Consider the following 24,947-nt stretch of genomic DNA (forward strand, 5'->3'; position numbering starts at 1 on the left):
TGCTGCATGGACCCCAGCAGGTTTTGTGCTGTCCTGGAGCTCTGCCCACCCTCTAGGTTCTAGACTCCTGGCATGTGTGCTGGCCTGAGACCTTATGCTTCCACACACCCACGTTCCAGGGCTATTCAAAGTTCCCCAAGCCTGGTCCACCATCACACCAGGACGGCATATTAACATAGTGCCCTCTTCCCGACTCCCATCTCCCCATCTGGAACCAAGCAAGTGTTGAAATCCCCAGGCTTGCTCCATCTGCCTGGATATGAGATCCCAGATTCCCACATGCCCCTGCCAGTTCCATCCCCTAGGCAAGCCCACACCCCATCAACCTGGTACTTTGGGTGCCCAGGTATAAATGGCGAAAAGTCCCTCCAGGCCCAGGCTGACCTGGCACAAATTCAGTTAATTTCCTAGGGCTACCGTTCTGGGAACAATTTTGAATTTAGGTTTGGGACAAATATACTGTATGTTAAAAGTGTAAAAGTTTGCCTTTTAAAAACTTTTAATTAATTAATTTTTTTCAGCTTGAAGATCTGTCTTTCTCTTTTCTTGCCCTTTTGTTTTCTGTGCTTTCTTCTTTATGAAGCATGTGCCTAGGGGCAGTAAGTGTAGGAGGGTAAAAATAATATTTGACATCCTGAGTTCTGGGCTATAGTTTTCCTTCTTTCTGTTTGAATCAAGTCTAACCATGGAACTTAACCACTGAGTGAGGCGCATGCTTTGAAAAGGAGTGTCGTGAATCATCTCTACAGTGCGTAGAAGGAACTTTGTAAAAATTGTCTAGGTGATGGAGACTTGTGAATTATGACCTATCATGGCAATTGCTTGGTTTTAGGATGGTTTTTTACATAGAGAACCTGTATACATTTTGTTAGATGCATAGCTAAGTCATTCATTTATTGGTGCTACTGTAAATGCAATTTTTCTTTAAATTTTGCTTTCTAATTATTAATTTTCTAAAAAACATTTACTTATTACTTTTTTTGAAAGGCAGATTAACAGAGAGGAGAGATGGAGATAAAGGTCTTCCATCCAGCAGTTCACTCCCCAAAGGGCCTCAAGGTGGGAGCTGAATCAATGTGAAGCCTGAAGCCAAGAGGTTCTTCCAGATCTCCCATGTGGGTGCAGGGTCACAAGGCTTCGGGACATCTGCTGCTTTCCCAGGCCACAAGCATGTGGCGAGATAGGAAATGGAGCAGTTGGGACAGGGATAAGCGTCTATATGGAAGGTGAGAATTTAGCCCATGAGCCGTCACATTGGGACTTAGCTATTAATTTCCTGTATCCAGAAACAGATGAAGATGGGTTTTTTGCATTGACATCACACATTAAATTACTATGTTGTTCTTTCTTATTGTAGGCAGATACACAGATAGAAAACATAGAGAAACATCCCATGTCTGCCAATTCACTCCCCAAATGGTTGCAATGGCTAGAGCAGAGCCGATCTGAAACCAGAAGCCTCGTCCAGGATTCCCACATGGGTGCAGGATCCCAAGGCCTTGGGTCATTCCCCATTGCCTTCATAGGCCACAAGCAGGGAGCTCAACGGGAAGTGGAATGACCAAAATATGAATCAGCACCCATTAGTGATCCTGGCCCATGCAAGGTGAGGATTTAACCATTGAGCCATTGAGCTGGGCCCAACTTCACACCTTTATGTATAACTAAATTCATGTATTAGATTGAAGAGCTTTTTGGAAATCACTGTGAATTTTTTCAAAGGTTATTCTTTTGCCTACTAATATGAACTGCTTCATTCTTTTTTTTTTTTAAAACTTATTCATTTTACTTGAAAGAATACAAAGAGAAAGAGAGACAAGTTACAGTTTGGATGAGCAGAGCAAGGGAAAGTTACTTTGTTATCTTATGTGACCCAATTCCCTTTCATGTTGATGATTTCTCCATCTTGCTATGGCGATTATACTGAGATTCTGGAGCACATATAAAGTATTCACTTTGACATGGAATCCATCAGTGTTGATTATGCACTGCCCTGCCTGGAGAATACCTTATTGCTCAAACATTATACATTATCTTCACAAGGAAATAAGAGAACAATCCTTTACTCTGGGACAATGATAAAGTTGTCCAAACTGATGTCTAATTTCACCCAAGACTTTTACCTGAGACTTTGCTCAAATATAAGTAAGCGTTATCTATTTATTTTCAACTGGAATGATATATTTCTCCTGAGTTATACTCAAAATTCCTCCTGTATTGTTGGTGAGGTAAAATCATTCTTTGTTAAACAATTTACTATATTTTTTGGAAGAAGAATATGATTTCAATGATCATACTTGCATATGTTTGTTTTTGGTGTTCTGCTTCAAGGCCTAGTAACACCTGTGAAATGAAGCAACATTTGTTCTAAATGTCTAAAGGCTTCAGGAATGCAGTGGGTAACAGTCATAGGAAAGATTGATCCTCAAAGTCCTTAGATGATAACACAGCCTGACTTTGGCTTTTGCATCTGCTGGCGAAGACTCTGTATCTGATCATTAAGTAATCTGCTCTCCTTTTGGAATCCTTCCTTCATTAGTTGCTCTTGTTCCTAAAAAGTGAAAATAGAAACAGAATACACTTCATTTTAAGCAAATCCCCTTATGGTTTTTACATACATTGATGCTTACTAATTAATTTCTTCTAGAGCCTTTCCCTACTCTTCATGATCACTATACTTTACACTTGGGCATGTGAACTCTGTAATTACTTCTGAGTGTCCATTAGCTAAGACAGTTTCAGCTACACCTCATGATACACTGGTGGATCTCAATTACTAATCAGCTTTTCACCCTATTCATCATACACAACATTAGTAGGAAATCTCAAACAGGTGTTTAGCTTCAAATCTTATGTATGACAGAAGTCTTACAAATCCACTTACATACATGCTTTCATGTCTGTATGTAACACTGAGATAAAGGATTCCCAAAATCTGATGAAGCATCTGATCTTGAATCAGGAAATTTGTCTAACTCTCTCCAAGGTGGTGGCAGGGTTGGTAGGAGATAGGCAAGAAAGGCAGCATCCCAGCATGACCACACTTATTTCTTTACATGACTCCCTGCACAACACAGACAGCATGTGGGCAGTGCAGATGTGCACAGGTGTGAAAACCTAGGATACCTGCTCAGAAAGTTCCTGTGGAGTGAAAGTCTCACCAGGTGTGAGTAAAACAACCACAACCGCCACAACAACAAGCACACCTTGTTACTGTGGACTTCACTAAATGGTGGGCATTTTACCGACTATAGCATTAGGAAATTAGTTAGCCTTCTCTGAACCTCTGTGTGCTTTCCTGATAATAGGAATACTGTCTTTGCTTTAATAGGATTCAGCAAGAGATGGGCATGCAGATGGGACCTTTCATGATGTCTTACAGATAAAGGCTACTGTTAACTAATGGACACATTAGTCATCCCATAGAGTCATGGATATGGCACAGATGTTAATCAGCATCTCAGAAGACAGACATTGGCACAGGCAGCCCAGGAAGCCTGAAATGCATTGCAAAGTGCAAGTGAGCAAACACAGTGTGTCTTGGGGCTTGTTCTTGCCACACCCTTGCTATACTATCTTTGTGGTCAAGAAGAAAAGACAACAGAAAACAGAAACCTCAAGATGGCACCATGAGTACCTTAAGTTTGAGGGCAAGAGTCCTTTCCTGCTCTTGCTGCATCTGGATTCGGTCCTTCTCCATCTTTTCAGTCAACTGTTTCACATGTTCTTGATAACTCTTCTCTTTCTGTTCCATCAACTGCTGAGTCTGATTCTGCATCTCCTCCAACATTTTTGCGTTAGCCTCTGCAGCCTCAGCTTTCACACGTTCCACTGCAAAGGGAAAGGAAGGAAAAATGTACTTGGGTTACCCTGCTGACCCCCTCTTCCCTGTACACTTCCATTTATCATGGCTGCTGACTGGATAGGCTCTCATAAGATCTCAGTTTCAGGTTTGATTGACGCACCTTTGTTTTCCTTCTCCAGTTTAAACATGCCAGGTTATTTAAACTTTTAAGAGATTATGTAAGTATTTCCACTCTTGAGCCACTCACCTTCTATTTCCTTTTCTTTTTCTGTGAGGGTCTGGTCTGTCTGGAGAATTGCATCAATAGCAGATTCCTTGGACTTCAGGTACTTTTGCAGTGTCTCTTCAGCCTTAAAATTCAGAGGAAGAGTTGGCATAGGAATTGTCTGTAAGCTTTTCTTTCAGTTGCTCTGTACTTTTTCCTTTAGGAATTATTTCTCATGGCCTTTGTGAATTCAGTATTCAGGATTCGTTTTCATAGGGGCAGACACAGACTCTAAGATGGACAATCAATTATTACTGCACCTCCCTAAGCAGAGTTCCTAATAGGGAGCTGATATAGGAGAAAGGAGACTTGCACTTTCAGAATAAGTGCTCTAAGTTTGGTGCTGTTGGTGCTGTGGTCCCATGGGAGAGTTTGCTGAGAGAATGAAGACATTGCAGAGAAAGCAGATCATTGTAGGAATTGGAGGAGGTGGGCAGGCAGTGCGGCATGAGTGAAATGGAAAACAGCAATGGATAGAAAGACTGATGATGTTGAAAATCTTGGATCTAGCTGGCCTTTTTATTGTTTTAAGATTTGTTTATTTTTCTATTAAAATGGCAGATTTTATAGAGAGAGATGCATAGAGAAAGATGTTCATTGGTTTACTTTCCAAATCACCATAATAACTAGAGCTGTGCCGATGGCTGGAGTTTCTCTCCAGCATCCCTAGTAGGAACAGAGTCCTATGGCCACGGGCCATCCTCTAACGCTTTTTCAGACCATAACCAAAAAGTTCAGCTGGCATTTAATGACATTTCAAGCTCAAACTGATGAATTACCATGTCACTGGGTTTATCTCCTTGCAAAACTTACACACATATACATAAATCCAGTTGTAATACTGGATGTTTATAATAGTTTTAGTGTTAATCTGATAGTTCAGTTTATATGTCTATTGTTAATTGATTGCTCTTTAACGAATATCTGACAAATACATATCTGACAAAACAGGATCCTCGCACGTGTTATAGAATAAGAGGATGAATGTTAGGTAGACTGTAATGCAGTACTGTTTGCAATTATACTTGGTCACTTAAACGTTTTAAGGACGCATGCAAACAGCTTTCGAGAATGAAAGAGTAAGTCATAGCTACCTGTGTCCCCTTCCCTGGTTCCTGATAGTATTGTTCTTTCAGGTCTTGGATCTTCTGAATCAAAAGACGATAGCCCCTCGGCTTAGAAAAGACTCCTTGCTTCATACTTTCTTCTAGTGGTTGGAAAATATCCTGAAGCAATGCTGAGCAGCGATCTGATGATGCTTTCATATTTTGATTTACAAAGTCATTCTGCCTCTTTTCTAGCTGGGCCTTTCATGGAAAAACAGGAAATAAAAAGTATGAAACAGAGATTAGCTTGAGCTCAGAATTTCAAAAGTACTTTTTTTTTTGACAAAGGACTATTTGCCTTAGAGTATGATGGGCACAACCTCAGGGCTCTGTTCTTCCTTCTGATCCCAATTCTCTACTAAAATGCATTTTTCCTTGTAGGTGAAGTTCACAGTAGAGACTGCTAGCTACCTGTGATATCTTGGGAAATAAAGTCCAACTTTTTCAGACTGGACCAACGATTGTAAATGGAACAAATGTGGTTCAGCATAAGGCTGCTAAAGAGAATTACAACTAAAATTTTCTATGGTCTTGGTTAGACATTCAAGATAGTCTGATAATAAGGTCACGTTATTTGCTTAGGGATTTTGATTAATACATACACTGAATTCAATTAAGGGAAGGATTATTAGTTTATGCATGAAAGAAAATGTTTCAAAACCTGATGTCTATAAAAACAAAGTTATTATCTGATTATTATGCTTATCAGTAGGTAATTACTACCATTTTATAACTTAATGATGATTGCCTCTCTAAAGAACTCATTTCATTTCCTAACAGTACTTTGCCTAAACCTAAATCCATACAAACTTGAGAGAAAGTTACCGCTAAATCTTTCTGAAATAAATGGTCAACATCTTTGAAGGAATTCTTTATGAAGACATCAATGGCTTCTCTCTCAGTGATCCTGTGCAGGTCCAGCAGCTCCTGGAGGGTGTCTGTGGGCAGCTTCACCTTCTGGCTCATCTGCTGGTCATAGTGGGCAATGGCCTTTTGCACTGCAGCTGAGTTCTCTATCTGGGCCAAGGCCAACACTGCGTTCTCCATGCAGGGCAGATCTCCACTGCTGATGGCATTGACGTATGTCAGTACCAGGTTCTCTAGACCTACAAATAAAGCACAGTTGATGATGTTTGCTGCAGGTTCAGTGAAGAAAATGTTGATATTGTGTACTTCTGTGCATTCCACTTCCTACCCATTTGCCTCAGAGTGCCAATCAATATCCATAGTACTGCCTAGAAGCTTGCTAGAAATGCAGAATTATTGCCTCTGCCCCAGATTTTCTTAATTTGACCCTTCTGCTTCTCAAGATTCTTGAATGATATTTACTGTATTCATACCAAAGGTAGTGGATCTGGTTTCTAGTTATATAGACCTGTGCTTATTGACTATTCACATGCATTTTAACCTCACGCATCATTATGGCAGGAAGCATTCCTCTTTCATGTATGTTTGTATCATCACCTCTGAACATAGTAAAGCATTTTTGAAATAATTAACACTATCACGATCCCTTGTTCCTGGAATAGCATTGTCAAGAGATCGTTCTGTTAATGACAGGAGTGTTCTATACGCCATGTAATACAGTTGTCAAAAGACACACGTAGGTATGAAATAGAGCCATGTGATCTGAATCTTAAAATTTCTTTCATTTTAATTTGTCTGCCTATGAATTTAAATAGACACAAATGTCTAGTGGGTGTCAGACTGAATAGTGCAGGCCCAGTTGACTAGGAAAATTTTGAGCAATAAATCTTTCTATTTGTCTTTTCTGTCTTTTCTATCCAGATATTTTAACAAGAAAGTCTATTAGAAATGCCAGGGACGGGGGCCCAGCACAATGGCTAAACTGGCTAATCCTGCACTTTCAAATGGCAGTATCCCATGTGGGCTCCAGTTCATGTCTTGGCTGCTCCCCTTCCCATCCAGAAAACTGCTTGTCCCCTTGGATGATAGTGAAGGATGGCCCGAGTGTCTGGGATCCTGCACCTGCGCGGGAGACCCAGAGGAAGCTTGTGGCTCCTGGCCTCATATTAGCTCAGCTTTGTTTGTTCTGTCATTTGGGGAATGAACCAACAGATGAAAGATCTTTCTCTTTGTCTCTTGTTTTCTCTGCAAATCTGCCTTTCCAATGAAAATAAATAGATCAGGCCCAGCAGTGTGGCCTAGCGGCTAAAGTCCTTGACTTGAATGCACCAGGATCCCATATGGGCACCGGTTCTAGTCCCGGCAGCTCCACTTCCCATCCTGCTCCCTGCTTGTGGCCTGGGAAAGCAGTTGAGGATGGCCCAAAGCCTTGGGACCCTGCACCCGCGTGGGAGACTCGGAAGAGGTTCCTGGTTCCCGGCTTCGGATCGGCGCAGCAGTGGCCGTTGCGGTGAGTTGGGGAGTGAATCATCGGGAGGGAAGATCTTCCTCTCTGTCTCTCCTCCTCTCTGTATGTCTAACTTTGTAATAAAAATCAATAAATCTTTTGAAAAAAAGAAAATAAATAGATTAAAAAAATGCCAGTCACATCCTAAATTTAACACAAGAACAGTGGTAGATTTGCAATTCTAAAAGCTATAACTGTAAAGAAAAAAATAAAAAAATTAAAATAAAGAAAAAAATTAAAAATAAATAAAAAAAAAGCTGAAACTGGCTAAATGTTTTATCATGCTCCTTAGCTCTAATAACAGAAGGACAATAAGGGAGGCTTACGAGGGCCATCGATCTTGATGCCTCCTGAGAGAGTTTTAATCTTGGAATAGTCGAAGATATAAGCACAGAACTCTGTCACTTGTCTCACAAATTCAGGATCTAATTCATCATCATGTAGTGTCTCAAGTTGGCCAAGCCTCTTCCTGTGGGTGGGTCTGTCGAAGACAAAGCATTTCTTCTTGGGGAAGAATGTCCGGATACAGAATCGTGGTAGATTAAAATTTTTAATTTTTTCACCAGTACCTAGGGGACATAAAAGAATTTACCTAATGTAAGTATTTGCAAATTTTCTGTGAATAGGCAAACAGTTTTTCCTTTAGGCCTTTGAATTAGGTGGTCTTTCTTCAAGTAGTCTACTCAATTATTATGACATGATAAGTCATAAGTGGTATATAAATGATGGGTATAACATTATTCTAGTGAGCCTTATTAAAAAATTGGCAGTGTTGTATTGATAGCTATTTGCTCGCATGGTGTCACTGACTGATACTTGGGCAAGTATTATGTTGTTGCTTTCATTATTTTCTTCAAATGCATGCATCCATGCTACTCTGTGGTATCCTGATAACACAGAATCACAAATCGTAAGTAAGGAGATAAAGTTTGTGAAATACAAAGAAACTTGTTCTTAGAAGAGGGAGAAAATAATTAAAAATCAAATTGATAATTGAGACATGAAAAAAGTATTACTTGTTTGGAATAGCTAGCTGAAGGAAAAAAATTGTAAATATAAGGAAACTCAAAACAATAATGAGTGATAATCTATCACTCCCATTTTTTTCTGGCCATCAGTCCATTACCATGCTTCAGCTTTAGTGAATTCTCCAGGTATTGGTCAGCTGTGATGACTTGTCCATCTACTTCCAAGTCCAGGGAAAAATCTCTCAGTGTCCACACAAAGTCTGGGAAGAAACTCACAAACTCAGCTGAGTCCTCAACCTCACTTGCTTCAGGTGAGGCTTTCGATCTGATGCGATCTGTCAGTTCAGTCACATAGCTGAGTAGTTAACTAAGGAAAACTTGTGAAGACAAGAGTGTCCCCATCTTGTATTAGCTCCACAACTTTCCAAGTCTTCACTGGGGTGTTGTTCTCATCTAGGTTTCAGCTTTTCAGTAAGTATATGGATCTTTCCCCTGAACTTGAATTTATTTAAAAAAATTATTAGTAATTTATTTGGAGGACAGAGAGACAGAAAGAGATGAAGGGAAAAACTGAAGGGAGGAACAGAGAGAGCGAAGGAAGGATGGTCCAAGCTGAAGCCAGGGCCAAGGAATTCCTTCCAGACCTGCCGTGTGGAGCACAGGGACTCAGGTACTTGAGCTAGCATCTGTTGCTTCTGATATGGGATAGGCAGATAGGTCTGTGAGGCTAGAAGCCACAAGGCCCACTCCGCTGGTTGTCCCCTGTACCCTCCTGCCTGAAAATCACACTGGCTCCTTGCTTGGTTCATATCTCCTTCACCTGGGACCTGAGGACGTGGGGCAGCTCCAAGTAAAACGCTCCTTAAAATGGAAAGAACTCACATTTAGAAAGAACTCACCTCCCTTATTTCTCTGTCTCTCTCTCCTCTTCCCTTCTTTGACTCCCTTTCTCTTTTGGGCCCACTTCAAACTCATGATGCTTATCTCTCAGTATGTGGCAACTCATGTTCACACTTGTGTGTATGTGCTGTCTGAATAAAATTAAGAATTCTTTATGCATGCAAGCAACTGAATAAAAATTGAAACCCACTTCCTCTTCGATTTAATGGTGTCTGCACCCCTTCCTCCACAGCCAAGTCTCTGGTGATGGAAAGAATCCTGGGAAGGGGCAGCTTTATTGACCAATAGCAGGGTACACAGAGTTTAGGTCTGTGGGAGAGCCAGGTATGATGGTTTGTGGTTTCCAGTTTTGCATAACTAACTAGTTGCCTGTCACATATTATTTCTAAGGTGAATTAGGATGAATTTGGCTCAGAAGCAGAAGATTCAGATGTGAAACTTGGTATTCAGATATGAGTTGTGGACATTATGAGATAGGGCTTAATTACTGCACCGTATACCTGCTCTATGACATGTGTGTTTATGTGTGTGTTTGCTCCAAAAATTGACAGCTGAGTGCAAGTCTTCTGTGTGACAATGATATTAATCTGGATCATAAGAAGGATACTGCAGTTGGTCCATGGCCTGTTGGTTGATGGTCCCCATACTATTGTAAACGATGGTGCTACTCAGGAGGATTGCCAGGGCGAAGATCCAGGAGTCATTCTGGTTGTCGCCCTGCAAGTCAGGACACATTTGAGTCAAGAACAGTTTCATTCACGTGGCACTTTACCTATCTGCAATAAAGTACGTTGCTCTAATTATTATTTTTTGACTATGTCTAAGTGGTGGAGAGCATTGTGGCATAAATGGTTAAGCTACCACGTGCAAGTCAGTTCGGGTCTGGTTGTTCTATTTCCAATCTGACTCCAAGTTAATATGCTTGAGAAAGTTGCAGAAGATAACCCAAGTGCTTGTGCCCCTACACTTGTGTGGGAGACATGGAAGAACCTCCTGCTCTGGGAATCAGCCTGGTCCAGCCCTGGCCATTGTAGCCACTGGGAAGTGAACCAAGGGATGGACGACCTCCCCTTTCTCTCCCTCCCTGTAACTCTTTCTTTCAAGTAAATAAAATAAATCTTTAAATACAATAAAAGGAAACATTTTTAAAAGATTGTATAGAAAAGGAACCCAAATTTAAGAAAAAAAAGTTTGTTACTTGAGCTCTGAATTTTTTTTTAACTAGTATTTTTGGCTTATATTTATTCTTATAAGACCCTGATACTTATTATCAGATAATTACCGAAAAAAGCATTCAATGGCCTAAAACACAACTAACATTTATAATTTTACATTTGAATAATAAAAATGATTTAAATAAATTTTATAATATTTGTAGCTATTTTATTGTGCAATCCTTAGGCATCTAACACTTTGCTCATGGTATATAATATCCAAAATAACACTGTGAGGCAAATATAGATATGCTGCTTCCATTTTACAGATTAGAAAGCTAAGACTAAAGAAGTCAACTTGCGCAGGCCACTGAATTAGTGGGATGGTTTATGTTTAATCACAGAGTGCAAGTCAAATCCTTAACTGAAGGTCTCTGTTGAGCAGGATACTGAGTTTTTGTGTTATTTTTGGCATCTGGGTTGATTTGCTTTGTTTACGACCTTTGTTTATAGTTAGGATTCTTTATTTTAAAAAAAATTATGTTTTTTTTTGTTTTTGTTTTAGAAATGTTTATTTTTTAGAAAATTAGACTTACATAAAGAGAGAGAGGAAAATCTTCCATCTGCATGTTCACTCTTCAAGTGGTCTCAATGGCCAGAGACAAACTGATTTTCCATGTCTCCCACACAGGAGTAGGGTCCCAAAACTTTGGACCATCCTCTACTGCTTTCACAGGCCACAAACTGGGAGCTGGATGGGATGTGGACATGTGGGATATGAACCTGTGCCCATATTGGATCCTGGTTCATACAAGGTGGTAACTTCAGCCACTAGGCTACTCCGCTGGACCTGAGGCACTTTCTACTGACCACCATAACTCTTGCTAGGATTCTGCCTCTGAATAGTGTCCTTAACTCCAATTGCTACACCAATCCTTACACAGAATAAAAGAAACAAGAAGATTCATGATGGCCAATTGCAACACTTTTTAAAAGAATAACTACATATCATAGAGGATATTCAGCAGGGATTACCAAGACAGATGGCCCATCCTTACCTTCTCTACATCTCCCAGGCCTTCGGTGTCAAGCAGAACCAGGGTGCAGTCTGATTTCTTGGGGTGTGGCACACACCACATCCAGATGCCCTTGGTGTGAGACTGCACTGTGGAACCCAGAGAGAAGCCTGCAGAGGTGAGAGGGTATCAGAGGGCAAGTTGGAGGTTGATGAGCAGGCAGTTTTGGGAGTCAGGATAAAAGTTAGCCTCATTGAGAGAAGCATATCCATAACCAGTACTGCTGCTTCATATGATAACCAGAGCAAAAGGAAAATGGGGAAACCCAACGTATAAAAACTCAGCCCAATCAATAAAAAAAGTATCAAAACAATAAAAAATCAATAAGCCAGAAGTAGAAATAAATGAACATAATGTACAAATGTCTTACTTGCAAAATTCACATTGCACTCAATGATAAAAAAGCTTAATTCTTTTCTCTGAGATCAAACTTAATAATACTCTCATCCACCATGTTCTTCAACATAGTACTGGAAGCAAATAGGAAATTTGATAAGAAAATGGAATAGAAGACATACAAATCAGAAAGGGAAACATTAATTTTTTTGTTAGCGGAAGACTTGACCTAATTGGTAGAAAATGTTAAATAGTCCACAAAACCCTATCAGAACTAACCAATGTACTCAGGAACAGTTTAGTATTCAATATCAATGTGTAGAAATCAGTTGCCTTTCAATACACTAACTAACCATGAACAGTCAGATCAGGAAAATAAGATGTTCAGCCTTTTCCCTTTGAAAGTTAAAGGCAAACCTGGATCCAATGAAGATGCCGAGAGTGAGCCATTTTTAGCCTCTGCAGACTTGTTGGTAACTTGGTGTCAAGACATGAAGAGTTGGGCAAAGAGGCAAAAAGTTTTGGTGGCTTATTATAAAAAATCTTTGCAAGATATAGTGAAGAAACATGACACAAACTGACTTTAAGTGTAAGTAGGTAGCAACTGAGCAATCAGGCTACATCTACTCATTAGGGTATTAAAACAAATGTAAGTGATAAAGGTTCCTCTGTTTAAGTATTAAGGAATTTATTCTGGATCCACAACAGAAGCACCAAAGACAATGGGAACAACAGTGGAGATGAACATTTATCTTAAAAATTCATTTGTTATAATAGTGTTTAACCATGATTGTATCATGAAATAAACCAACACACAACTCTGAGTTATGCATATACCAGTAAGAACAGTCATCCCAGCCTGAATTTCCGCTAATCCAGCCCACATGTGGCCAACAGGTGTTATAGCCCTGCCTGGCATGGTCTGCTCCCATCCTAACTCATGCTTTTCATTGGGAGTGGTGGTCTAGCAGGAGAGCACCAGGCAACCCACCTTCTGGCTTTGCCCCCTACCTCCTTAGGTCTCATGTGTGCTGGTGGGTGTTGTGGTGCAGTTTGGCATGGCCCACCTCACTTCGACATTTGCCAGTGGGCACTGTAGCCTGGCTGGGCCAGGCCCACTCCCAATTTCAACTCATGCTGGTGGGGGCTACAGTCTAGCCCAGCCCAGCCAGCCCCCAGTCCCGGCCCTCATGTAAACTGGCTCGTGTTGGGACCCAACCTGGCTTTGCTCACACTATATTGTACTGCTTGGATTCTCTAGCTGGTGATTTGAACTGGCCCAGTGTGGCATGCTCCCACCCTGTGCCAAATGTATGCCAGTGGGTATCGTTACATGGCCTGGTCTGGATTGCTCCTTGTCATGTTTCTTGCACTCACCTGTAGGGACTATGTCCTGACAGAGGAGTTTACCAAGCTTCTCCATCAGAACCTTTCCTAATGCCAGATCTCATGCACACCAGTGGGTCCATGCTCCAGCTCTACTTAATCCACCTACTGTCTTAGCAGGAGCAGTGGCCTTTCCTGATTAACCTTCACCCATTCCAGTTTTTATCATTGAGTGTCACAGCCACGCCAAGCACAAACCATACCCAGCCACAGCTCAGACTTGGCCCAGACTTGGCCCAGCCCTTCCTACACCTACCCTGGTTCTTATAAGCACGAGTGGCTGCTGGAGTCTAGAACAGTCTGGCACACCCCAGACCCAGTTTACATTTGTGCCAAGGAATACTTCAACCATGCCAAGACTTGACAGCAGCCACCACTGTGGCCTTTGCACTTATCAGTGGGAACCAGAACCTGGCCAGGGTGTCCCCTTTGCTCTCCAACTAGGCCTGTTTCCAGCCACAGAACTCACAAGTGCCAATGGTTGCTTTGACCCAGTTTGGCACAGCTCCTGTCTTGGTCTTTGCCATGGATGCTATTGCCTGGCCTGACCTGGCCTGAACCCAAGTCCCAACTCCTGCTGATGAGTGCTGTGACCTGGCCCTGCACAGTCTGCTCCCATCCCTGGCTCATGCAAACCAGTAGGCATGATAGCCTATCCTGGCATGACCAGTGTTCCAACCTGGTTTCTACATTTGCCAGTGAGCTAAGGTTTTGCTTGGCCCTGCCTGGTCAGCCCTCTTCTAAAACCAACCCACACACTAGCCAACAATTGGAGCTGCTTTCCCCAACCTGCCTGACCTCTAGGCCTGGACCATGTTTTACCAGTGGGAGCTATGATCCACTAAGAGAGTTTCCCATGTTCTGCTACTCAGCCCACTCCCAGACCCAGATCTCACACGTCAGTTGGTGCTCAGCCTTTGCCTGGCATAGTCTGATACTCTATCTTGGCCTAGCATGAGCTGGTGAATGATGTGGCCCAGCTTACCCCATATCCTATTTTAGGATGCACATGTGGGTACTGCAGCTTGGACCTGCCCAGTATATTCTCAGCCCCAGCACCTGTGAGTGTTGGCAGGTTCCATGGTCACACCTAGCTCAGTCAATTACTACCCCAACTCTTGAGCTGACCAGCGGGACTTACATTTGCACAGGGTTTGGTCCATATATGTCTCACAGAATCTACCCCCAGAACTGGTGGTTCTCTACCCCCAGACTTGGTTATCTCCCATGCTGGTTAGTGTCATGACCGTACCTAATGTGACCTGTCCCCTGTACCAACGTTGTCAGATGCTAAGATCTAGCCCTGAAAGACAGACCCCTCGCTTTTGTGTATGCGCCAGCATGTGGTGGTCAGCAATGTTCCATGTCATCAAGCCAAACTCTGGTTTCCCATGTGTGCTGGTGCATGAGTCTGACCCACATATATCTTCTGGTCTCTCCTCTTCAAACCACCAGGTCTCAGTCCCCTTGCTTATCTGCAAGAATAGTGGCCCTGTCGTTGATTGTCCCTCAGGATTTATTCCTCACCTACATGTACTGTGGCTTTATCTATGGGTGTCCTTAGGCAATAATTTCAGTCCTCCAAGACTCCAGCCTCAGGCGTCTGGCTGCCAGAGGGGGACGCCTGGGTAAATTGATGCACTGGCTGCCCACAAGCTCCCAGGATTCATCTACCACTTGGCAGTGGTGGATGGGCAGCTAGCATCCCTGGCAGGAAGCCTGGCTCTGCATGGGTTCTCCCAGCAACAGCCAAGTGGCTTGGAGTTTCAGATATCCACACCTCTGAGCACCAACATGGCGGCAGTGGGCAGATGCCATCACGTAAATTTTAAGTTCAATAACCCTTTCCATATTGCTTTTGCTGCGTCCCATGTGTTTTGATGTTTTTTTTTTTTATTTCATTTTCATTTCTTCCAAATAGTTTATTTTCTCTTGTCAAATTCATTACTGCCTCATGGATCACGTGGTGGCATCATCTTACACAAGAGGCGTTTGTTTTCTTTTCAACATCTATGTGTTGGTTATTCAGTGACATGTGTTATTGACTCCATGGTGCTGTTTTGTTCTGTTTTTGTTGTTTGTTTTAACTTCATGACTTTTCCACTAAAGGAATGTATAGTGATGGCGTAATAGAGACTACCATATCCAGATGTGAAGATATAATGGAACATGCAACCCTACTTCCAAATCAAAGATGGACTCCCAATAAAACTACTAGACATAACTAGGCAATAAGAGACTGGACTGTCTGACATTGTCTGTACCAGCAGTGTAGGGGCTGGTACCACTTAAATAAGAGACTGATGGAATCATGACTCTTTATGAAGGACTGAACTATTGTAATAATATGAAGAAAATCAGTTGGGGGTGAGGAATTCAGGGCGGGATCCCAGAATCTATTGAATTGTACCATAAAATTCAAAGTAAATAAGTAACTAACTAAATAAATAAATAAAATTTTAAAATGCAAAATAGGAAACTGTTGGTGAGGACTTGCGGAAGCAAGATAACTTGCTTATACCTGTTGGAAACTCAGCATGGTACAGTCCCTGTGGAAAATGTAGTAGTGATTTCTTAAAAAATTAACAATACAATTGCTTCTGAGTTATCAATTCCACTTCTGGGCATATATCCAAAAGAAATGAATACAGGGACCTGGATTGGTACCTGTACACTTATGTTCACATCGACATTATTTGCAATAGTCAAAAGATAAAACTAACACAAATGTCCATGAAAGATGAATGTGTAAATAAAATTGGTACTTTACATGCTATGATTCAGTCAAAAGGGAAAGACTACTGACCAAATTACAACAATAATTGTTAGGAGCCACAGACTTATGGGCCTAGACTTGAAACACCTGACAACCTGTTGCATTGCAAAGTCTGCCTTGGACATGCAGGGCCACAGCAAGCAGGATATTAGGCCAGAAAATCCTGTGTAAAGCAAGTGGAATAGAACCTCCATCCTTGTTCCTGTTCAAATAATTAGTTTCTCTGCTGTTTCAATATAGATGATTAGTTCCTTCCCTGCTTCAATGAAGACAGTTACTTCCAGGAACTCCCCCTCTCTCCCTCCTCCCCTAGAGAAGAAGCTATATATACATGAGGAGCAAAATAAAGAGAAGAGGCTCTCTTTTCCACCAAGTACATGTATCCGTGTGTTTCATGGGCCAGCAGCCTAGTGGGTAGCAGCCTGGCATTCCCAGTCCACCCTAATGATTTGAGTGTTGTGTCCTACAGGTCGAGACAACTAATGAACCAACTAGACATTATACTAAATGAAATAAGCAGTCACAAACGGACAGATGCATGATTCTACTTACATGAAGTTCCCAGAGAATAGAAATAGAGACAGAAGGCAGAGTGCTAAGGAGTGCACATAAAAGGAACAATGGTTTAGGGGATATAAAGTTTCTGTTTCAGAGGATGAAAAAGTAGTGGAGATAGATGGAGAAGTTGGATGCTCAACAGTGAGAATTTACTTAATACCACAGAACTAGAACCATTAATATGATCACAGGGCTAAATTTTATGGCACACACACACTTTACAGTAATGATGAAAAAATCCAAAAATTTTTAAAGATCTGTACAAACTTTTCACTTGAAGAACATTTAGTGTATAGGATCATGTATGCATTAATTAGTACTGTCTCACTCTTACTAGGATAGGAATAAATTATGATTCTTGCAAGAAAAACTCAAACATCATAGGAAGAATTAGCCGACTCTCATCTTCTGAAACAGAGTTTAGGTATGAAGACCAACTGTGGTCCCAAAACTGACTTTCAAGGTTCACCCCTCCCCCCATCCCTTTCCTGTTCTCCTCTCTTCCTCGTACTGGGTAATGACAATGTGAGTGGAGTGCAGTGACTTGGCAGATTCTGGTTGGTACCACTCACCCTTTTTCTTCCCAGCCAGCTTGTTCATCAGGTAGGACTTGCCCGTGCGGTAGAGGCCAACAATCGCCACCACCACCACAGGCTGCTTAATGGCAGACAGGATCTTCAAGGCTTCCTGATTCACCATCAGTTGCCCATTAATGTTTTCAATGAGGCACAAGGGGCCTGGCATGTGGATCTGTGAGGTCATCTTGCCAGATTAATTTGTCTGCAAGGGAAGCAGTGAAATAAATCAGACTTTCCAATCTTTTGCCTTCACAAAGTAGACTCATACAATTCCACAGCATGGCCAAGAGTTCCATGTGAGCCAATAGCATAGAGGGAATATCTATAGAATCTTTGGTATTTATGTAAATATTGTCAAAAATAGTTCATTTTAAAAAGATCATTATTAGCATTTTACCTGTCTCATAACTCAAAATCTTGTATTTGACTTTGCTGAAAAATTTCCTTTGGATTCTTTTTTAAAAGTATAGGAGTGGGCATTTTGCTCAACAGCTAAGTTATTGGTTAAGCCATCTCTCAGTGGAATACCGGGCTCAGTTTCTGTGTCTGGTTCCTGATTCCAAGTTACTGCCAGTGCAGGCCCTGGGAGGAACTGATGGTGGTTCATGTAGCTGGGATCCTGAAACCCATGAGTGATACCAAGACTGAGTTCTTGGTCCTGGCTTCCCAAGATAGACCTTCACTGAGTCCTGGATTTAGACTGGCTCAACCCTAGCTATTGCATACATGTGGGGAAAGATGGGATATATGTTATTACTATGTTGCCTTTTTCTAGATCATTCCCTCCAGCAAATACACACACACACACACACTTATTTTTTATTGGGAAGGGAGATTTACAGAGAGAAGGAGACAGAATTATGGTCCATCTGTGGGCTCACTCCCTAAATGGCCACCACAGACAATGCAAAACCAGGAGCTAGGAGCTTTCTCCAGGTCTCCCACGTAGGTGCTTGGTCCCAAGATTTTAGGCCATGCTCTCTTTTTCCTAGGCCACAAGCAGAAATCTGGAAGGGAAGTGGAGCAGCCAGGATACAAATTGGTCCCCAGGTAGGATGTCAGAACTTGGAGGTGGAGAGTTAGCCTGTTGAGCTATCACACCAGCCTCTCTAAAAATACATTAAAAAAACTATATTAGATGGAAGATGGAAAATAGAATAAAACTTATTTGCACTCTGACTATATATAAGAGTTTTAATGCTGGATCCAGCCTTGTGGTACAGATGGTTAAGCGTCTGCCTATGACATTAGCATCCTATTTGAATGCTTATTCTAGTCTCAGCTGCTCTGTTTTTGACCCAACTCTCTGCTAATGTGCCTTGGAATGCAACAGAACATGACTCAGGTTGTTGGGTCTCTGACATCCACATGGGAAACCCAGATAGAGTTTCAGTTTCAGGTTCCTGGTGTTAATCTGGTCCAGCCCCAGCTGTTGTGGCCATTTGGGGACTGAACCAGATGGAAGATTTCCAACATTCTTCTTTCTCCTTGTATCTGTAACTCAGTCTTTTAAATAAGTGGACAAATCTTTTGAACAAAAATTCAGTGCTAATTAATTCAATCATTGGGTCGTACGATGAATAAAGACCCTCATGAGTCAATGCTTCATTATATGATGCACGAGATTTCTAATTGGTTTCTTATTCTTTGCCATGACTATTTTTTATTCCATTGGCATGAGGAACCATTAGAATCTTCACATTGCTATTCTGAATGTAGAACCTATGTATTGGTCTTGGCATATTTTATGAAAATATGTGACCAGGTGAATGCATGGCTAGGTTGCCTTCCACATCCTTGGAAGAGGTTGGTGAAAGGCAGGGTCCCTGGAATTTGAGGTTCATTGTGTTTGTAATAAATTAGGTTTCTAGGCAAGCACAGTTACAAATGTTGAACGCTGTTTTTAAAAAGATTGTGAAACAAGGATTAAAAGACCATTCTGCAGATCAAGCACCTAGACACAGGAGTAGTCCCGCAGTTAAGAGGGCAGGTATGATTCCTGAGTCCCACACTGGAACATCTGTGTGTGAGGCCACGCTCCAGCTCCTGACTCTAGCTTCTTGTTAACGCACGAGCTGGGAGGTAACAGGTATTGCTCAAATAGTTGGGTCTCTGCCATCCACACAGGAAATCTGTATTGAATTTTCAGTTTCTGCTTTTGGCAATCACCTACCTCCAGCTATTGTCTGCTTTTGGGAATTGAGTTAGTGGATGGAAACCTGCTGTCCTGTTCTGTGGCTCAAATAAATAAAAAATTGGGGGAAAAATCTAAATAGAAAGCTATCCAAAGATAGCTTTATTTTCTTATTTATATTATTTTATCATATATTGTTTTATTATTGTATATTATATACTAACACAATGTTATAATATTTACTGATATTTTACATTTAACATTTTCTATATTTTATTTGACTATTTAATTATATTATCTATTAAATAGTTATAGTATATACTACATCATATATTATTCTAAAATAGACATATAATATTATGTTATATATTTTATATATTATGTTATTATGCTCTATTATTCTATTAGATTCTTCATTTCTGGCCAGCAGTCTTTAGTTCTCAGGCTTATATGTGTTAGAAGGACAAGAGAGACAAAAAAAAAAGAAGGGGAGAGGGATATGAAATGGCAAAGTAGGGAAAGGGGAAAGAGAAAGTGGGCCAGTGAGAAAAGATGGGATAAAGCAGTCTCTGTGGGTTGAGTAGCATGGGAGCAGGGGTGGGTTGTGAGGACTTCAAAATTGCTTGAGGTCCAGGAAAGACAAGGTATACTGATTTTGTTTCTAGCATTGCATTACAGGAGGTTCTTTAAAAAGTCTTCTGGCAAAGTAGTGGGTCCCATGTGACTTGAAAGGACAAGGATTTAGGGGCACTAAGATTATAACCTCTGAATGGTAGAAATCACTTTGAAAACAAATTCAAATATGTGGTTAGAGAATCTTCCTCTTGCGTTGGGTTTCAGGGAATCTTGTCTGTTAACCAAGTCAGTGGGTTGCATCTCTATGTCTGCCATAAAAGTGACTCACAGGCAGCTTTTTCATTAGGAGGAGAACTGAACAAGCTCCCTCCCTAGCACTGGTCATCTGGATCCTTCATCAGCACAGACAGGGGCAATAAAGTCACAAATAGCCCTTATGCAGTTCACCTCCAGGTAGCCCAGGTCTCTGGTCCCTAGCTCCCCAGGAGCACAATAGTGGCCCCCTGTGGAGTGCTGATCCCAGGGAACCGCAGGATTTCATCTGATAGTCCTTGCTACAGCCAGCTCAGCGGCAGCCTTTCTCCACTGTGATCATTTCTCAGAGAACAAACTCATTCTACTCTACCCACTCCTGTGCTGTTTTAGAGGAGGAAAAAGGTGCTGTGAAAGAAGCAACAAGCTTTCTTACCTGTTCTTTCTCTGCTCAGTCTGGTGGAAGTGGCTTCTTTCGTTGCTCTGTCTCTCACTGGATTGCTGGACTTTTATTTCACCCCTCCACTGTTGTGGCGCTTTCTGGAGAAAAAATTAACCTCTCAGAGACCTAAAGTGATGTGAAAGTGAAAGCACTTGCTGCAGGCAGTGACTCAACTGCTGACAAGAATTTTCAGATTGTGCTAGGAACAGGATTTGGCAGATCTTAATGCATATTTGGTTTTTGTTGGAAGAAATTTACAGACCATTTGCTATTTTAAAAATGTCTATTAGATATTGAATAGAAGGGGATTTATTTCCTGATTGGGGGTCACTCTGAAAATCTTAGAATGCAGAGCTCTCCTATTATGTTTTTATGCCTTGTCTACTGAAATGATTGACCCCCATGCAGGTGGGACTGGCTATTCCATTACAGAAGCTGAGTGAGCTTCTGAGTGGCACATTGATGAAATCCCAGCTCTTACACCTCACACCCTACGCGTAATCATTACATGCTCCATGTCTCATGCTTGTGCTGTCTTTCATCCTGTGAGAAACATTTACCTATGGCTTTGGAGAAATCAAGGCACAAACTTTAATAATCTCTGAGGTTATAAATAATCTGAACCCAGGGAGTCCTGATTGTGTATCCATTTTCTTGAACCACCTCACTATGCTGCCTCTGTTTGCTGAGTGACTAATTGAGCAAACAACAGTTTTTACATATAAATTTTTTTTTCAGGAAAATGTGTTATGTGTTTAATTCAGTAATGAGTATAATCATAAGAAAAGAGTGGAATTGTCCACTTTATAGTGAAAATAAGATTATTTTTGCCCATTCCAATCAACTAAGCAAATCACACAGTTATGCTTACAATTTTAAACTCTGTCTTTAGACTATATTCTTCTTTTCTTTCCTCACTGTATCTCCAATGAAAGAACAGACACTGGTGTCTGAAGGGCCAGATCATATGTTTAGTGTTGTTCAATGTCACAGTGCAGAGACTAAATTTCTTATCACTGTAGTCAGAGATCAAGTGCTCCAGCCTTCACCCAGCCTCTTGCTCAGTCAAACATTGCTCATTGAGTTAACCTTTAATAAGTAATGATATTGTTTTCTTTAATCAGTTCCAAAATGTTTCAGGTTTCCTTTTGCCTTGTGGAGATCTGGCTGCCAGTGGCTTCTCTCTTCTGCTGCTCTAGGGAGTGGTGACTCCATCCTGCAGCTTTCAGTGGGCCTGGGGACTTGTGCATGTGTTTACATCCCATGGTTGGGTGGGAATGGGGGGTGCAGAAAGGCCCCAGGCTGACTTGGTGTGCTGACAGGCTGTGCACGGGGTCTCATGTGCATGTTTGTGTCCCAGTGAGTGGAAGGATATAGTCCCACCAACACGCATGCCAGAAGACTGGGTCTGAAAACCCGTATATGGACTTGGGTCACTGGTAGGTGGTTATCCAGGCTAGCACCCCACCCCACCAGAACACTAAGCTGTGGAAGACTGAGCTAGGGAACCTATGCACTCCCAGCACATGGACTGTGGATTGCTCAGGGAAGGGCACAAAGGGATGTGTGGAAAAGAGGACCACGGAGGGAGTATGTTTTAGGTGAGCAATGACTTCTGAAGGACTTCCACCAACAAGGCCACTGTACTTGCAGGTAAGTGAGGGAGCTGAGGCTGAACATTTTGGAGGAAGGAAGCTAGAGGACCTTTCTGGGTCAGAGCAACGCACCTGTCCACATGGGGAACTTGAGCTGAGCTTGTTAACATCATTGACCAGCACACATCACAACCCATCAGCACACACTAAAGCTAGGACCCTGGGGTGGAAGGAAGGAGGCTAACTTGTCAGGGCTAAGCACAGAACCTGCCAGTGAGTATCAGAACAGAGAATGAGTAATGTTAGCCAGTACCATGACACTAACTAGCATGTGAGAGAACCAGATCTGGGGGTAAAATTCTGTGGTGGATATATGGACTCACAGGGTGAATTTGCTCAAGATCAACAGGAGTGCTGATGGGCTGGGTATGGTCATGGAACCTTCTAACACTCGTGGATACTGAGGTTGGGATCAGGTTAAGCTGGTCCAGGCTGTGGCAACCACAGCAACACCCAAAAAATAGGGTGTGGGGTGGGTCAGGCCACAACATCTACCAGAACACACAAAGTTCTAGATGGAGAGTGCGGACTATGTTGAATTAGGGTCTAAAACCTGCTGGCACATGTGAGATCTAGGTCTGGGAGTTGGCCTGGTGGGGGAATTGGGAAAGTCCACTGGTTGGCTATTGCCCATGCTTGTGAGCATGTCAGGGCTGGGTGTGGGCCAAGACAGACAAGGCTGCTCCATTTGTCAGCACCAGCATGTACTGGAGCCAAGTCTAGTCGGACATACCCCAGATCCAGTCAATACACATGCTGAGGAATGTCACAAATGTCCTGCCAAGTTCACCACTCCCATTCTATTTCTTTTGCTTACCCAAGGGTCCCACAGCCCATCTGGGGCATAGTCTTAGCCCACCTACCAGGCTTGTTCCCAGTCATAGATTGTGCACATGCCAATGGTTGTTCCTACTCAGCCCAGCATAACCCATCTTCTGGCTTGACCTTTGCCATCAGATGTTGCAGCCTGGTTTGCCCCAGCCCATCCCCAGTTCCAACTCCTGCTGGAGGGTGCTGCAGCCTAGCCCTACCCAGTCTTCTTCCATCCCTTGCTTTCATGCAAGCTGATAGGTGTGATGGCCTATCCTGGCATTGCCCATGCCCTATCCTTCCTCTTGTACATACCAGTGTGTTAGAGTTTGGCCTGGCTCTGCCCTGTCTTCTCCCCTGAGCCAGCCCACATACCTGCTGACAAATGGAGCAGCCTTGTCTGTCTTGGCCCACACCCAGCCCTGACATGCTCACAAACATGTCCCTTCAACAATCTTTAAGCAGTTCAATATAAAAACAAAATGCACAAAACTTTCACCCAATTTAGTATACTATTCAGAAAGAAGCTAATTCTTAATTTCCAGTCTATTTCCAAGAAATTGAGAGCTTGCATCTACCTGCAGTTTCAAAAACAATAAAAACTTCAAGAGGTCACCAATTTTTCCCCAGCAAATCCTTTATTCATAGAAAAAGGGAAGTAGGATCTGGAAGTTTCTTTGCTAAGAATAGCCAATTCTCAAAATAAGGGAAAGCCATATAGAAACAAGAAGTTTCAGTTCACTTTGGCAAAAATACAACTGTGAATGAACTTAATTTGAACAGTTGTCAAGTTAAGAAACTCCAAAAAACTAACCTCAGGTCACTGTGGCCTTACAAACTGCATTTTAAAGATGTTAAACATTTTAAACTGTTTGTCATTCTGTAAAATTAATATGATAATACCTGCATAAGTGGAAGAAAAATTTAGCACTTTGCCTGACATGGAAGATATACCATATACATTTTACTTCTCAGTATGCCACTAACAGGCTTCATTGCCTCAAGAATGAAACATGAATATGTAATGAAAACAATGATATGTTCTTCTGTATGCTCCTTCTCAGTAGTAATAAATAAAATAACATTTGTGGCCTGTACTTTTAGGTAATATCAAAAAGCATGATTCCCTCTACTGGGAGGTATGTGCAGCACTAGATAAACATTTGGTAGCTAGGAGAAGTAGAAAATATTTGAGAAGCAAATTTCACAACATATCTCAGAAGTCTTTAATAACTATATCCTTTCGACCAGCACTATGGATCAATGAGTTAAGATACCACTTCTGAAAACAGTATACAATATGACAGAACCAGTTTGAGTCCTGATTGTTACAATTTCAATCCAGTTGCCTAATGTACCTGAGAAAGCAATGGATGATGGCTTAAAAGCCTGGGTTAGGGCCCGGCGCAATGGCGCAGTGGTTGGGGTCCTTACCTTGCACGCCCGGGATCCCATATGGGCGCCGGTTCTACCCCGGCAGCCCCGCTTCCCTTCCAGCTCCCTGCCTGTGGCCCGGGAAGGCAGTCGAGGACGGCCCAAGGCTTTGGGACCCTGCACACATGTGGGAGACCCGGAATGAGGCTCCTGGCTTTGGATTGGCATTGCACTCACTTGGGGAGTGAATCATCGGACGGAAGATCTTCCTCTCTGTCTCTTTTCTCTGTATATCTGCCTTTCCAACAACAACAACAACAACAAAAAATAAATAAATCTTAAAGAAAAAAAAGCCCGGGCTAACTCTACCCATGTGAGAGACCTAGATGGAATTCCTGGATTCTGGTTTCAGCTGGAAGTAG

The 24,947-nt window shown here is 42.0% G+C and overlaps 1 protein-coding gene across 1 annotated transcript; it reads right to left on the minus strand.

The window, feature by feature from the left end:
* Positions 1-1,576: 1,576 nt before the first annotated feature.
* Positions 1,577-20,816, minus strand: GBP1 (guanylate binding protein 1). Its single transcript, XM_040998903.1, has 11 exons — positions 20,681-20,816; positions 17,277-17,484; positions 11,631-11,758; positions 10,026-10,135; positions 8,677-8,873; positions 7,877-8,119; positions 6,002-6,282; positions 5,165-5,377; positions 4,053-4,155; positions 3,638-3,831; positions 1,577-2,551 (listed from the first exon to the last, which is right to left on the minus strand). Exons 2-11 carry the CDS (start codon positions 17,464-17,466, stop codon positions 2,435-2,437), a joined length of 1,776 nt encoding a protein of 591 aa, XP_040854837.1. The 5' UTR covers positions 17,467-17,484; positions 20,681-20,816; the 3' UTR covers positions 1,577-2,434.
* Positions 20,817-24,947: the final 4,131 nt, after the last annotated feature.

This window comes from Ochotona curzoniae, unplaced genomic scaffold (assembly GCF_017591425.1).
Source record: "Ochotona curzoniae isolate NIBS_2020 unplaced genomic scaffold, NIBS_Ocur_1.0 scaffold_1037, whole genome shotgun sequence".
Classification (NCBI taxonomy): Eukaryota; Metazoa; Chordata; class Mammalia; order Lagomorpha; family Ochotonidae; genus Ochotona; species Ochotona curzoniae.

Coding starts and splice junctions, on each gene's coding strand:
- GBP1 (XM_040998903.1), bottom strand. CDS start 17,466: ATGACCTCACAGATCCACATGCCAGGCCCCTTGTGCCTCATTGAAAAC. Junction 10,136..11,630: donor GCCTGGGAGATGTAGAGAAG/GTAAGGATGGGC, acceptor CCTGACTTGCAG/GGCGACAACCAGAATGACTC. Junction 5,378..6,001: donor TATTTCAGAAAGATTTAGCG/GTAACTTTCTCT, acceptor TTTCCATGAAAG/GCCCAGCTAGAAAAGAGGCA.